Source organism: Corythoichthys intestinalis, chromosome 18 (genome assembly GCF_030265065.1).
Source record: "Corythoichthys intestinalis isolate RoL2023-P3 chromosome 18, ASM3026506v1, whole genome shotgun sequence".
In the NCBI taxonomy this organism is placed as follows: Eukaryota; Metazoa; Chordata; class Actinopteri; order Syngnathiformes; family Syngnathidae; genus Corythoichthys; species Corythoichthys intestinalis.
In genome coordinates this window covers 29124031-29138940 of record NC_080412.1, presented here as the reverse complement: position 1 = coordinate 29138940, position 14910 = coordinate 29124031, and the positions used below count along the sequence as shown (strand labels likewise).

Genomic DNA, 14910 nt, shown 5'->3' with positions numbered 1-14910 from the left:
TATAAGTTTCACATGCCATTGCCGCTGTCACGCAGACCTGTGAGGTTTGGAGTTGGACTAGTTTTTACGAAGGGCGGGGGGAAATCATGTCCTTTAACCCAATAAGTGCGACTTGTCGTTAAACAATCTTTTTGTCTGTTTGGCAAGCATGATGTCAATGTAGAAGAACACACTCATGCCGGTCATGGGACAGCGAGATTAGTCACGCCGAGGCACATGACATGCACGCAGAGTCAAGGAGGCACACAGGAATGTTGTAGAACCTTTTTATTTACAAAGAAAGTCGCGTGCCCACTCGTGGCAGCATCAGCAACAGTCGGGCTTCCTCTTGGCCCGCTTTCGTTCATCCTCCGAGCCGCTGGTGATCTCTGAAAAGACAAATAGTGTTACAATCACAGAAAGGCGCACGCCAAATTAAGAGCGTGACGCCACTCACTGATGACACCGGCGGCGTTCCTCGGTCCACTTTTCTCCAGCTCTGACAGAACGTTTGCTTCAAACGTCAAAGCGGCCACGCGGAGGAAAAAATCTCTCACGCCGTCTCCTGCGGTGGACCCGCAAATCACGTTATTCGCATGCTTAAAACTTTGCGGTGTGAAGGTGTCGCACCTGACTTGGCTGACACGGCCCAGAACTCGGCCCTGATTTCATCCGACATTCTGACTGCTTCTTGTTCGACATAAGTCAGCTGCTCGGGAGTCTTGAGAGAGAAAAATGTCAACCGAGGACTCGTAACCTAGTGGTTTTGGTTTTGTTTTCATGATCACCCACGCTGAGATCCTTCTTTGTGCCCACAAGGAAGAGAAGAACACTGGAAGGGTCATTTTCTTTCATGGCGTCTTCCAGCCACTGCCTATATGTACACCCAACATGTTTTACATTCATATCAAAGAGTATTTCAGTTACTTTTAAACAAGTATTTCAGTACCTTTAGGACTTATTTGCTGTATTTTATGTAGTACATAATTTCTTTTAATGTAAATGGGCTTTTTATTTCTAATGAATGAATATGCAATGAAATAAAGTTCATTGAATTCAAATCACTTTGAAGAAATTTGGTGGATTTAATTCAAGATTTAACCTTTTCAAAAACTTCTCAAATGAATGTGAATGTAATTAATGAATTAATATGAATACAGTACTTGTGCTATATCAGTTTTGCCTGCACATATTTTGCAAAGGGCAATAAATACTCTTAATAAAATGGGGATCCGGTTTTGGGGCGGGGGGGGGGGGTATTTAAATCGTGAAAAAATAAAAAGCCATGTGTAATCAATATAACTCTAAAAAATTTAAACGTAATAAATTGGAAATAAAGAATAATTTAACTTGGCCCGTCTGGGAATTGTTATATAAATCTCGTGACCTCAATGCTTAATTCTTTGATGGCCATAGACGTCCATTCCATTTCAACTGTTGAAATTGCTCGAATGTCTATTGCTGTCAATTTTTTCAAAAACCTTCACCAACTAGCATAACACGTACTCTGTGACCTGTGCTGTCAGTGAATGACTTCAGTTGAATACTTTAAAATACATGTCCACTGTAGTGACTACTACCCCTGAAAGTGTTTAAGTGAGTACAGCATTTACGTCATTTTAGGTGGAATTTACGTCCAGAGTAGTTGACATTTGTGAGACTACGTTCAATTACTAGGGTCAATTTTAAGAAATTTAAACATTTGTATTCAATATTTCAGTAGTTTTAAATATTTAGGTCCCTTTTAGCTATTATATGAGTTGTTTTGAATATTTAGGTCACTTAAAAAAGTGAGTTGGGAATGGAATTGTATTGTTAGTAGTTGGGTTGGGTCTATGATACTGCACTACTGAAATGCCAACTAGCTCTTGGTACCTGGCGTGCGCTAGGGAACTTCCTCTGCTCAAGTCAAAGACAACGATGATGGCTGTGTAACACAAAAAAAAGAACCAAGGTTAGTCAATTAGGTGGGAAAGCACCCCAGATCGCCCCTCACCTTGAGCTCCTCGATAGTATGTTGAGGCGATGCACTTGAAGCGTTCCTGGCCTGCCGTGTCCCACCTGCAAAAATCAGTGGGGGTCCCCCAGGGTTCTGCGTCCATCCTCTTGATTTTATTACATACTCACAGCTGCATACTGAAGGGTACGCCAAGCACCTGGAAGCGTTCTGTGTCAAAGTCTACGCCAATGGTGGCCTTGTAGTTCTTATCGAAGGCGCCCCTGCAGAACCTGACGAGAATTTTTAGTCATGTTGCGCCGATTCTGATACACCAAAATGACATCAACTAAGAAATGCCGATGCTGCACGAAATGAACTTTTCGAGATCTAGCTTCTAACAGCACGTTGCCCTACCCAAGATGGCCGCCAGCAACATTTGTGATAGACATCCAATGGAACGAGTTCATCACTAGTAAATCTCCCATTCATTTGAAGTGGGAGGGTGGCAGCTAATTAACATTCATTCGCTGCCACCCTCCCACTTGAAATGGATTGGACATCAAGCGCCATCAATGACAGCCTTTAGGCTTAAGTGAATATGCAGTAATTTAGGATTAAATGTAAAAAAAAAATTCTACCGTAATTTTCAGACAATAAGGCGTACCTGACTGTAAGCCGCCACCCACCAAATTTGACACGAAAACGACATTTATTCATAGATAAGCTGCACTGGACTATAAGCCGCAGCTGTCTTCACTGTATTATGGGATATTTACACCAAAACAAACCGGTAGCGCTTTGTTTGACAGCTGGATCATAAAACTGTCATAGGACCAAATGAACCACCATGAAGCTTTGAACCAATTGGTTGCAAAGATTCATTGCTTCAAGAAGCTTCATTTGACCATCGCTGCTCCCTTGGAGGAGACAGTCAACCTCTGCTGCCACCTGCTGTCAACACTGTTATTGTTAAACATGCCTCCTAACGTGCTTTGCAGCACAACAGATGAAAATAACAATCAAAATTCATGTTCTGTGCTAATTATTCAGTTAAGGCTCCAGTTGTTTCATTAATTGCTAGTTATGGTATGTGGGAACACTTTATTTGACAGTGGAACCATAAGACTGTCATAAGACAATCATAATTATGACATGACAATGTCATGAGCATTAATGAATGCTTATAACAGATGTCATTTAGTGTCATCTGGCAAAAGATCTCACTTTTGAATGGATGTAAAAGATCGGAACTGGACATAGAGTTAGTGACATAATTTGCCACCTGACACTTGATCACATCTGTCATAAGCATTCAGTTATGCCCATGATAGTGTCATGTCATTGTTATGACGGTCTTATGACAGTCTTATGAAACAATGTCAAATAAAGTGTTACCCATGAAAGGGAACCTCGGACTTAAAGACTTGTAGGCTCTAATAAACCACAATTGCTCTCTTTTACTAAAATATTAGAAACACATAAAATATTCCCATTGATTTAAAAAAATCTACAATATTTAGTTCATGTTTTGACCCGCAATGGACGCTGAGGGTGATGACGTACATTGCCCGTCACTCGACGAATACTACCGGGTTGCTGCAATTCCCTCTACGGTGCGAGACGTCCAACACATGCGCTCATCGGTTAAAAGCGGCAAGTACTTACCATTTGTGTTTTTATGGATTCTTTTGTTACCTTTTCATTGCCTGAAAATACTTTTTCCATGTGTTTCCCTCTCATACTTTTAAGAAATGTGTTTTCTTGTGGTTGTTTTAAAGCAGATTGTTGATCTGTTGACCACATTAGTTACGTAGCATATTTAAACCATCCTTATTTGATATTGCTACGTGTAAGTATTTTCTTAAGGTATCTTTAGTATGTTCTGACTGTATGCATCTAAACAAAACAAGCTGAAAGCACACAGTACTTTGGGTGTCAAATTCCCCTCTTGTAGGCGTTTTGCCAGTGTAGCACATTGTGGCAGAACACCGTTTTTTTTCCCTACTCTCGTCTCATCCAGTCTTTCCTGTTCATTTTGCTTTTGCTACTCATTTTGTGAAATATTTGCAGTGCTGTCATGCTCATTAATGTTCCTCTCGGATTCAAATTGAAAGGGTTGAACAGCTGAGATGTTTATGTCGCTAGAGTCATACTCTGGAAGCCCGGCAGCGAAACCATGTGACGTCACCACCCTGCGACATCAACAACAATGGCGACCTACAAGTGAAACTAATTTTACAAATTGTATAAAAACGAAAACATTAAGAGGGGTTTCAATATCAAATGACTAACTCATAATAACGTTTATCTTTGAAGAACTACAAGTCTTTCTATCCGTGGATCACTTTAACCCAAATAAATCAACAAATAAGCCACAGGATTCAAAATGAGGGGAAAAAGTAGCAGCTTATAGTCCTAATACAGTGGTTCTTAACCAGGGTTTTGGTGAGTAAGTCTAAGGGGTTCGGCGAAGGTTAAACGCAGAGCCCGATTTTCGTACGCTGATTAAATCTAGGGTAAGTGGCTTTTTAGACCAGGTTTACGACTGGTTCCCAATTTACATTTACTTTAACTGCTACTGCTCGAACTGATGGGATGAGGAACTGGTTTGCTCAGTGGAAGGTTGACTCGCACTTGGTATGAGGGAATACAAATGACCAATTGGCAGTGTCGTCTCAAATTTTAAACTTTTTAGAAAACATGCTGTCAAAATAAGTAGAATTTCGAACGGGAATTTGCTAATTGAAGAGCTTGATAGCTTAGATATATTGGTTTTGAATTTGAAAAAGAATTGCTTTATTATCATATTCCGAAGGGTTCTTTGAATCCACACGTGGAACTTTTGGGGAAGAACCACTGTCCTAATATTACAGATTATTAAAAAAAAAAAAAAAAACACCTCAAAATACCACACAGCCGTGCGTTGGAATCGGTAACGCAGCCAAAAATTGAATTAGTGAAACAATATATTTGGTCAATTGCTGACACAACAATGAAAATCTAAAGTCAAATATATTTTCTATGAAATTGTAGTCTTGCTTTGGGCTTCAATAATTCCAATAAATGTATGTGATGGTTTAATTTTTAGTCCATTTGGATGTTCGTGTAATCTTGGACCAGAGGGTATAGCCATAATCAGCTCGTTGGTTCTTGACAACCTCAACATTATTTTTTTCCGTCGATTGGTTGACAGGAGGCAGAGTTGTTCGAAAACTTGTAACTGAAGTGCGTAGGTGGCTATGTCTTCATCAAGAACAAGATTTTAGGAGAAAATACAAGAACCTTACCTGCTGACCAGGCATGTTTTCCCAACAGACACATCGCCCACCACTATGACTTTGGCAACGTTGAAGCTACAAAAAAAAAAGATTTAAAAAAAAAAAAAAAACAACTTAAAGCTATATTCACTTTTTTGTTTTCAGTCTTCCTTGCTGACGGAAAAAAACACACTAACAGCCGCAGACTACAAGTCAACTTTTAAGACAATCATCTTTTCCCAAAAGGTGACTGCAATTTAACTCACCTCATACCATCTTTATCGTGCGTCTGGCACGCCGCTTGTACCTGAGGATGGAAAACTTCTTTGGTCTGCAGTGCCGCCTTCGCACTGAAACACTAACGTGACGTCATCACGTCACGACATCAATCTTTGGTGAAGTTGCGCGTGCGTGTGTGAAAGTGTGTGTCACCTTAGGCAGGTGCGTTATGATCCTGTCGCTCTTGATGGGAGGTAACATGACGACCCTGAAGGCCACTGGAGTTAAAAAACGACATCAAATATTAAAGAGGACACTTTGTTGTCTCAAAGTTTGTCCATGATAAACTATTGAAGCTTCGGTCCATCTGCGCAATCGTCGTCATTTTGCTATTTTTTTAGAAAAAGTCGAGGATCCCTCAACGCTAACGGCAGAAAAATAAAACATTTAGGAAAACAGTGGACGTGAACAATCAGAAAAAGTTTACCTTTTGCTGGTGACCACCAAGGGAAAAGAAAAAAAAAGAGATCCGGACGTGTGAGGAGAAAACAAAAGCCGAGCAGCTGATGCTGATGGCACCAAATCAAGTCAGCAGACTTTCCTCAATCAAATCAATGGACTTCTTGCAGCCGGCGGAACAATAGCGTCATCGTGTGGCCTAAACTAGCACCAACACGAGTTCGTTCGTCGGACCTTACGCGGAAAAATCAAACTTTTGAAAATGCAGTATATCAAATTTTTAACGTATATATATTGAAATGTACTTTAAAAAGCTTTGTTTTAAATTATTTTAAATTATCTTTTTTAAATTGCAAAACGTGGTTGTGACGTCACATTTGCGCGACTCTTTCTGTATAAAAATCTCCGCCGTAGCATTTTCGGTCTTTTCCACTCTGGTTTATTGAGCTGTGTGAGTCTCTGAGTTGTTCGCCCTTTCGACTTCGAATCCGAATAATCTTAATCCAACCAAAATGTTCGGCATTCATCTCAATAGGATGCTGAATTTTAATGTTCAACTTTGCTCGCCGAAATTTAACATTTTCGTGACCACGTGTAGTCAACGAGGGACCACGTGACTAATGGTGAGGCTACTCTCATGGAAAACAGCTTTAGTCTAGCTTTAGTTTTTAGACTTTTTTTTTTTTTTCTATTTTCTTTACAGATGTTGGCCGATTCTCAATCATGTTTTTGGTGAGTTTTTTTCCCCCCACTAAGCAAGATGATAATCGACGCAATGATGAAAACTGTGAATAGGAAGTGCCGTCCGATGCGACAACTGACGATTTTTCTTAATCACGAATCTGAGTCGCCATGGCAACAAAGCTTAATACACGTAATATCATAATGTTGTCTTTAAAAAAAAAATGTCTTCCTAACCCACAGATGATGTCAGATGGACGACCCCCAACGTCCTGATAGAATCTTATGAGGTTCTCACCTCAATGGCAAGGTACTGACATTTAAAGATACAGTATTTAAATTTAAACATCTATTTGTTGTGATGAAACTAAAACTGAAATAGCTGGAATTACCGGCAGATTGTTCAGTGGTGATACTCGGTTTTCTGAACTTGTCAACGGAAAAAAAAAATGTATTCTTAACTTTCACCTTTAAGGAATTTGCAGTTTGTTTGTATTTTTAGATAACCTGAAGATTTGGAGGTGATCTCCAAAGAAGTGCAAGTAAGTTGAACCTGTTTAATGTCCAAATAGTCCCATGTGATAGTAACCAAATGTTCTCTCTTCAGATTTACTCTGGAAAAACTGCAGATTTGAATTTCCTCATGTTTTGCTGAGTTCCCCTATAACGGGTGAGAGTCCACTTGTAATTTTTGTCCTGTGCTGTGATAAAATCCAAAATGAACAGCTGGAATTAGATGTTTGGTGCTGCCCCATATATTTATTTGGACACAAATAAATTGAAACATGTTAAAAAGGATGTCAGACAGGGATTCATTTAATATAATTTTATTTTTCTGTGCTGCAGATTCCAAGGATGAACTGTGATCACGGTGGACATTTTAAGTCAAGGGGAGCTTTTTTTTGTGTTAGAGCGTGAGTCGTACTGAATAAATATTTGTGGAAACCAATTTTTTTCTTTTGTCTTAACATGACTTTCCTATTTAAAAATGTTTTGATGAAGCTTGCATGATCACAACGTTGCATACTTGACGGTGATTTCTGTGAAGTTGACCCCCCCATCAGATACAAATTTATAGTGTCTCATTTTTGAGATATTAACTATTTTACCGGTCAATCTGAGGTCAACCAGTCCACTTTGTTTACAAATAGCGAAAAATTGTCAGTCGTTTGTGCTGCAATCTTTGGAATCTTAATTTCAAGTGATTCAACACAGCCAATTTATTGCAAAATGAACCTGAAATGGTGCCATTCGTTTGTACTGCGTTTGTGCTGTAAATTTTGTGCTATTAAATATTGATATTTTGAGTGACATCAATTGCGGCACCTCCGTAGCAGTTGATAAAGCGTACCAACTCAATAACTTGTCCCAACAACTAGCGCAAATGTAGCGCAAACGAACGGCACGCATTTGGGTCCGTTTTGCAGTAAATGAGGGGGCTTGATAATTTCGAGTAATGATGTGACTGGCAGACTTCATGTGTTTAGAGTGGCGTTGTAATGGTTTGTTTTGAAAGTCTGCCCTCAATTGGCAACATTGAATATGACACTAGTCTAAAATGAGCTGAATCCAGCTGCTCACTGTTAACATGTATTTGTAATTTAGTTTAGAGCCCTTTTCAAAAAAAATTTGGGTAGGAATATGATTTGAACGATGTGTTGAGAATTTTAAAACAAAAAGTAAGCATTTTGTAGTATTTAAGCTAGCAGACATTTACTCTACAAGTTTAATTACTAAAATTACATATCATTTTCACTGATTACCATTTGTTGCTAAGCTCGGTATTTGAATTTATTTTCAAATTAATGTATTTTAAAGTGCATTCATTGCTCTTGTGAAATGAGTACAATTCTTTATAGTTTGAAGAAACTAGTGATGGCCAAATGAAGCCTCATGAAGCAATGAAGCTTTGCAGCCAATTGGTTTGCACATGTTGCAAAGCTTCATGGTGCTTCATTTACCCTATGGCGCCATTAAAGTGGTCTAGAAGCCCAAGAGGTCAACATTGTTAAGAATTCAATGGCTATTTGCTTAAGACAAAGATATGAATGTGCTTGTGTTAGTAATTTAGTATGTGAACAAAATACAACAAGTGCTAAGGGTAATTTGTTATTCATTTTTATTTAGAAATAATAGATTTCCCACAGTGGCTGGCTTTGAACAGTTTCTTTTTTTTGGGAAATATTTCAACAGCTTTAGAAAATATTCTTTCACAAGGCACAGATGAAGCTGGGGTGCAGAGAAATGTGAGTGCCAGTTTATATAAATTTGGGTAGGTATTCTTTTGTGCCTCCCAGTACACTAATGGATTGTTCATTCTGTTGATGTTTGGTTCCGATAGGTACACACACACACTCACATTTATATTAAAGTAGTTTTTCTCCCTTACCTTATTGAAAGCAATCAAATCACAATGTTCCCATACAGGGGAGGATCGCTCTTTTCGTGCAGGTTCCATCGCAAGCAAAGGACAAGGCTCGAAAAAAGATTGCACTGGTTGCACTGTTGCGCACGGATGTAACAAGTACAGGAGCCCGAAATCCACAAAATGTGAGATAACAGGCGATCGCCATTGCGTTTTGCAACCAATTTATACCGTAGTCTGTCCTGTTTTAGCAATGTGCGCCAAACGTTGGATCACTTCCGAAGCACTCATGAGATTCAGCCCGCCGCCGGCCACCGGCCGGCCGCCAGCAAGGCTTCCCACGTCATCATTTCCGGGTTTTGCCGAAATGAAGTGCGCCTCGCTACAAGCTTCGTGGAAACCCCCCTCCCATTACTCGACACAAGCTTCGGAACCTCGGCTCATTTCGTCCCATCACTAGAAGAAACACTAAGTTATTTTATCTTGTATTCTCATTTAATGCTCTTTTGAAAGTGCAATCTAGGCGCCAATGGATATACAGGTCAACATAAATGTTATTGCATGCATACTTGTTTTACATCTCCTAAAATTACTCTGCAACGCATTAAAAGTTTGTTATCCCATTACTCGATTCATCAAACTATTTCGTCGATAGATTAAATTGGTTACTCAAATAATTGACAGTTGCAGCACTAATAGACATCCATTTTGAGTAAGGGGCGAATGAATGTTCCACTCAAAATGGATTAAACGTCAATCGCCACCACGATCAAATGACAAATGCTATCTGCATGATAGAATTTTATTTCCACAAGTAAAAACATTTGAGTGAACGGGGGGTGTTGCGCTCAGTCTTCTTCGTGTTCAACATAAGCCTTGGAGGCTGATCGAGCCGTCTGACGGGCTAAGTAGCGGTCTCGGGCCGAACTTAGTGTCTGCTCGGTTGAACGTTTGGCAAATTTGTTCAACTTTTCCTTTTCACTTTTGTCACCATCATCCTTCTTGGCATTTCCTTCGTCCTCACCTCCGTTCTTCTCTTCCACCGCATTATGTTCTGGTTTTCTCGTCTCCTCTTCCTCTTTTCCTTTTTCTTCCCTCGGCCGCTCTTTTTCTCTCTCGCTGTCTTTGCGTCTGCTTCTGTGACCACGGTCGCGATCTTCTCGTCTCTCCCTGCGCTTGTCGTCCTTTTTGCGCTCTTCTCTCTCGCGCTCACTTTCCGACGAATGTGACCTCCGTCTGTAGTGACGCTTCGAATGCGACGAGCTGACTTCACGCTTCTCCTCTCGCATGTCTTCTCCGTCACTTCCAGGACTTGACGTAAGATCTCGACTGGTTTCAGTCGTTTCCGTGAGCTTAACGTCTTCTGACTTTTCACTTCTGCGCAAAAGCAGACGTGAAAATAGGTTTCACAATAAAGGACATTAGTTCAGTGTTAGTGAAGAAAGATGGCTTACTTGTTTGCTGAGCGGTCTGGGATGGCTTCCTCTCCGACGGTCTGGTTGAGAAAATGTCGGTAGAAGCCGCTCAGATCTTTTTGTTTCCTCACATCCAAAGCGGCTGATGAAAGGAACAAAAAAAAAAAAAAAAAAAACATCATAAAACTGCTTAAAAGTATTTTATGGTGACATTAGTTGGCGCGACCTTCAATGGCAGCCTCTCTCCTCTCACGCTCCGCTTCCTCCTTCTGCTCCCGCAACTTGCGCTCGTAGGCGGACGTGACGTACGCTTCCTTGTCAGCGAAGCGCTCCCCCTCTGCCTCGCGCTCCTTCTGAATTTTGCGCTCATCCCTACGCTCCTGCTCTTTCTTGCGGTTTTCCACCGCCTTCTTCAGCTGTTCGATGTACTTGGGCTACAAGCATAAGAGAAGCGCTCGCTGGAGTAAAAGCAAACAGTCACAGATGTGGCTTCTTCCGCGACGTTACCTTCTTGTCTGCTCTGGACAACACTTTTTGTCTGTTGTCCAGTTTCTGCTTTTGGATGTCATCGTAAACGGCGTCATAGTCGTACACGGTGCTGTCTTCCTCCAAGGCTTTCTTCATCTCAAGCTGTGTCTGCAAACGCACATCCGGCTTCAATGGCGATGCGGCTCAGAAGACAGTGGACAAACGATACGGCGATCTTGCACTCACCTGCCTCATTGTCTTCTTCTTAGCTGCTTCTTTTTGCAGGCTTTCTCCGACAGACGTCTACATCAATACAATTCAAGCATTCGGTTAAATCCCATTGTGACAAAAGCATACATATACACCAAACAAAGTAGGAATTTCAGGTTTGATTGTTCTACCTCATCATCGGAGTCATCCCCAAACACGGAATGTTTCTGGAGACCACTTGGCTTCGTCAAACATTTCTTCTGAGGCAAGATGAGCCCGTATCTGAGTGTAAAAGACAATTCACGAATTAAAACATAAAAAAGTCACTCAATCTTTAAATCTTTTAGTAGGCAGGATCCTTCAGAAAAAAATCCCCGTTAATTGTGACAATACGCCTTATTATCTCGTCGGGATGAAATCGATGTTTGATAATAATAATAATAACACGAGTGTTTGAACGAGTAAAAGGATACAAGTAAAGCACGTTGAGCAGTATTTCTATGCAGTTTCTGTTTACCAGATTAGCGATTAGCAGCAGGGAGCAGTACGTTATATTTTTCTACAAAACGAACTAAAAAAATTTAAAAACAGCCAACAAAATCCAGTCTTTGATTTACAATCTTCGGGAGTCCCATACGAGCCCAAAACTGTCCATTAGCTGGTACTGTTGTTAGTTAGCACTTACTGTTTAGACGGCAGCGCCATTTTAGTCCACTCGGGAAGAACGCATGCGGCACTTTCGACACATTTTTTAATGCAGTCAAGTTGTCAAAAAAATAATGAATTCCTGACTTAGTATGACGCCTAATGGTTCAAAATAATTAGTGACATTTAAAAGATGTTTATTTTTTAGTTAAAAATTAAAACAGCTTTTTTTCTGACACGTTTGTTTATATGAAGCGAAAGTGCGAATGTTGTAATTAAATGGTATGACAAATGATTATTAAAATTCTTTTCTTTTTAAATTTGGGCGTTATTTGCCTTTTCGCTACAGGATATTACTTGGTGAATTCTCAGATCATTTCCGACTAACATGAAATAATAATACGTTAAATTTCTGCAACGCCCCCCCCCCCCCCCCACACACACACACACACTTTTTACGTTTTATTATTATTCAGTAGATGCCGCTATTGTTCTTACATAATTACATTTAATACTTGTACTGTACCTTTCCAAATTTAAAATCATACTAATACTCATACTATCATACCCTACTAAAATTTCTAGATGTACTGAAATACTTTTTAGGAGACTCCTCAATGCTCCCTGAAAGTCACTTCAATTATTTTTGAATCTGCTGAAGTGGGGGGTGGCTCTGTTGGTTGTCACATTTTTCAGTCGGTCATGAATCTTTCAATCAGCACGCTATCTTGATCAATAATTTATTATGGTTATGAATTGACCTATGGAAATGTATTTACTATATTTTATATTATATTGGTTATTATACTTTGAGCGCCTTGAAAGGTGGAAAAGCGCTATATAAGTATAACACCATTTACCATTTATAAGTAGTAGTAGTATGTTTTTCATTCTTTTCATGATTAAATGCGATTTTTATGTATAATTTTATTTCCTGTTTTGATTGTCTTTGTTTTAAACGTTCTATTTATTTAATGTCATTTTTATGATCTTCATGTGATGTAAAGCACTTTAAATTGCCTTGTGTTGAATTCTGCTATATAGATAAATTTGCCGTGCCTTGCCTTATAAACTGCTTGTTCTTGTTTTAATTTTTTTTATTTTTTTTGTCACCGATTCTTACCTTTCCCTGTGTTTTGAAAATATTTTGTTTGGCTTCTTCGAAAAACCCAAAAAGGAAAAACATTTTTGTATGATTAAATTCAACCATATTTTTGGTTAAATGACAAATCCACACATCCTGATAGCCCTACTCTAATGATTGACCTTTATTTCGTATATTCCAAATGAAGCCAAAAATATAACAGGTTAATAATAAAAAAAAAAAACTCAAATATAAAAGCTGGTTAAACGGTGAATTCATGTACCTTTTTAAAGCATTTCAATAGATTTTATGTAACACCTTTTTTGTAGTTATAGATTTTGAATTGCTATTTTATTGTTTTTTGAGATGTGTTTTCAAATAAAAGCGTTTGAAATTTTTTCTTTATATCAGTTTGATCAATAGATTTGACATGTAAATGGAACTAGATGCGGAAAGTGTGCTGTGAACAAATCAGGACGGCCATTATCACTTGTCGGCGATTGTGTGACGGTGCCTCTTGATAAACATAAAATAGTCAATGGAGCTTGTACTTTGAAATAGCTATAAATTGCTCAATTTCTAACCAATTCTCAACTCAATTCTTGTTTTTTCCTAAACGTCAGAGATGCCGTAAATTAACTACATAGACCAGGGATCGGGAAGCTTTTTGACTGAGAGAGCCAAAACACAAAGCATTCACAAAGCATTTTTAAAAATGTGATTCTAAGAGAGCCATACAGAATCTGTGTGCCTATATATACACTATATACTGTATATTATAGTCGCTGAGTTGTGACTGATAAAAATCTTGAGAAAACAACAACGAAAGCCTTTCATCGTCACTTAAGATATTATAATCATTGCTCAGTTGCGCACTCACCACTTGGAAAAAAACAAATGAAAACATGGAATGGCGTTGCGTATATTTCCTGGATGCGGAAACCACAACCAGGGACAACCATGTGGACGCGTACATTACAGTGGCCAAGACAGGTGGAGCGTCTCAAGGCAGCCGTTTAGTGAGTCTCACTCTCATGGAAGTGGCAACAATTTGACAGACGAAAAAGTAATGAAAGTGAAACCGATCGCCTGCTTGTCTGACTTGGGGTACCACGCAGTACACTCTCGTGGTTTAATTTTCCTTTACGCTTTTTTATATCCTCTACTTTTGCCATGCTGCTGGCTGAGCGGAGACTTAACGTGCGAGGTGAGTTATGCAATGCCGCGCAATCCGTGACGAGAGGACCACCACTGGGCACCGAATCAAAACACATCATTGCAACATATGTTTGAAATGTCCAAGATAAATGTGTGAATGCTCCATCAGCTCAAAACAGCTTGTTTATGTCAAGCGAGCAGGCTGGTTTCACATTTAAGAGTACTGTTTGGCCGAGAGGCAGATGCACTCCTCAAAAGAGCCAGATGTGGCTCGCGAGCCATAGGTTCCTGACCCCTGGCATAGACTATTAAAAAATAATTATTGTTTATATTTTAACATTCACCCCAAATAATAGCCACGTCAACACGGTTTGTTATAATTACCAAAGTGTTTGAAAATTCGTTCATATGTCGCTGAGTTAAGCGTATTTTAGTGGAGAAAATCATTCACTTTAGGCCAGGGGTGTCCAAACTTTTTGCAAAGGGAGCCAGATTTGGTGTGGTAAAAATGTGGGGGGCCGGCCTTAGCTGACGTCCTTTACGTAGAACAATATATATTTAAACAAATTTGAGCAAGCCATTCTGTGTGTCACATTTGCTTTATTATTTTTTTAATTAAAATTTTCCACAAAGTGTTGCAACTCGCCTTTGTGGCGTTCTCTTTCATCTCTTGGGCGCTTACGAAATACTGCTGCTGTAAAATTAAACTACCTAGCTTTAAGTTGCTTCAATTTCTCGCTAAGAATCTTCCCTGTAATTTTGTCGTACATGTCAGCGTGTCTGTTTGGTAATATCGCCTCTCATTGAACTCATTAAAAACAGGGACTGTCCCTTCGCAAATGAGGCAGACACAGTTTTTGCGTATTTAGTGAAGAAATAGTCCAATTTCCACCTATTCTTGAAGCGTCGGCCGTCGCAGTCAACTTTTTTGTTGTTGATTGTCACCATTTTAGAAAATTGGGAGTAAAAGGTCACGCTGGGTATTGTTGCTTAGAGTGCTGCTGCCTTTTAGTGGGTAAATGAGATGCAGC

General features: G+C 39.5%; 2 protein-coding genes, 1 long non-coding RNA gene and 2 other non-coding genes across 7 annotated transcripts; 3 read left to right on the top strand and 2 right to left on the bottom strand.

Moving 5' to 3' along the window:
* Window positions 1-255: 255 nt before the first annotated feature.
* Window positions 256-6040, bottom strand: LOC130906819 (ras-related protein Rab-34-like). Its single transcript, XM_057821474.1, has 11 exons — window positions 5882-6040; window positions 5608-5672; window positions 5442-5533; window positions 5206-5271; window positions 2107-2208; window positions 1976-2040; window positions 1855-1906; window positions 772-853; window positions 610-700; window positions 437-544; window positions 256-368 (listed from the first exon to the last, which is right to left on the bottom strand). The coding sequence occupies exons 2-11, from the start codon at window positions 5653-5655 to the stop codon at window positions 307-309; spliced, it is 768 nt and encodes a 255-aa protein (XP_057677457.1). The 5' UTR covers window positions 5656-5672; window positions 5882-6040; the 3' UTR covers window positions 256-306.
* Window positions 5656-7943, top strand: LOC130906821 (uncharacterized). The gene is made up of 6 exons (XR_009061373.1): window positions 5656-6476; window positions 6557-6585; window positions 6778-6844; window positions 7037-7076; window positions 7142-7204; window positions 7381-7943. It is a non-coding gene; the product is annotated as an uncharacterized LOC130906821 (long non-coding RNA).
* LOC130907101 (small nucleolar RNA SNORD49) lies at window positions 6625-6701 on the top strand. The gene has a single exon (XR_009061411.1). It is a non-coding gene; the product is annotated as a small nucleolar RNA SNORD49 (small nucleolar RNA).
* On the top strand, window positions 6891-6964 carry LOC130907102 (small nucleolar RNA SNORD65). The gene has a single exon (XR_009061412.1). It is a non-coding gene; the product is annotated as a small nucleolar RNA SNORD65 (small nucleolar RNA).
* A 1744-nt stretch (window positions 7944-9687) lies between the features above and the next one.
* nsrp1 (nuclear speckle splicing regulatory protein 1) lies at window positions 9688-11741 on the bottom strand. 3 transcript variants are annotated; one of them, XM_057821405.1, is made up of 7 exons: window positions 11678-11741; window positions 11184-11274; window positions 11029-11085; window positions 10822-10950; window positions 10541-10748; window positions 10354-10456; window positions 9688-10276 (listed from the first exon to the last, which is right to left on the bottom strand). In XM_057821405.1, exons 1-7 carry the CDS (start codon window positions 11695-11697, stop codon window positions 9748-9750), a joined length of 1137 nt encoding a protein of 378 aa, XP_057677388.1. In that variant the 5' UTR covers window positions 11698-11741; the 3' UTR covers window positions 9688-9747. The 3 variants fall into 3 exon arrangements, with proteins under 3 accessions (XP_057677388.1, XP_057677386.1, XP_057677389.1); XM_057821403.1 differs by having other exon boundaries at window positions 11610-11682; XM_057821406.1 differs by lacking the exon at window positions 11678-11741 and adding an exon at window positions 11510-11659.
* Window positions 11742-14910: the final 3169 nt, after the last annotated feature.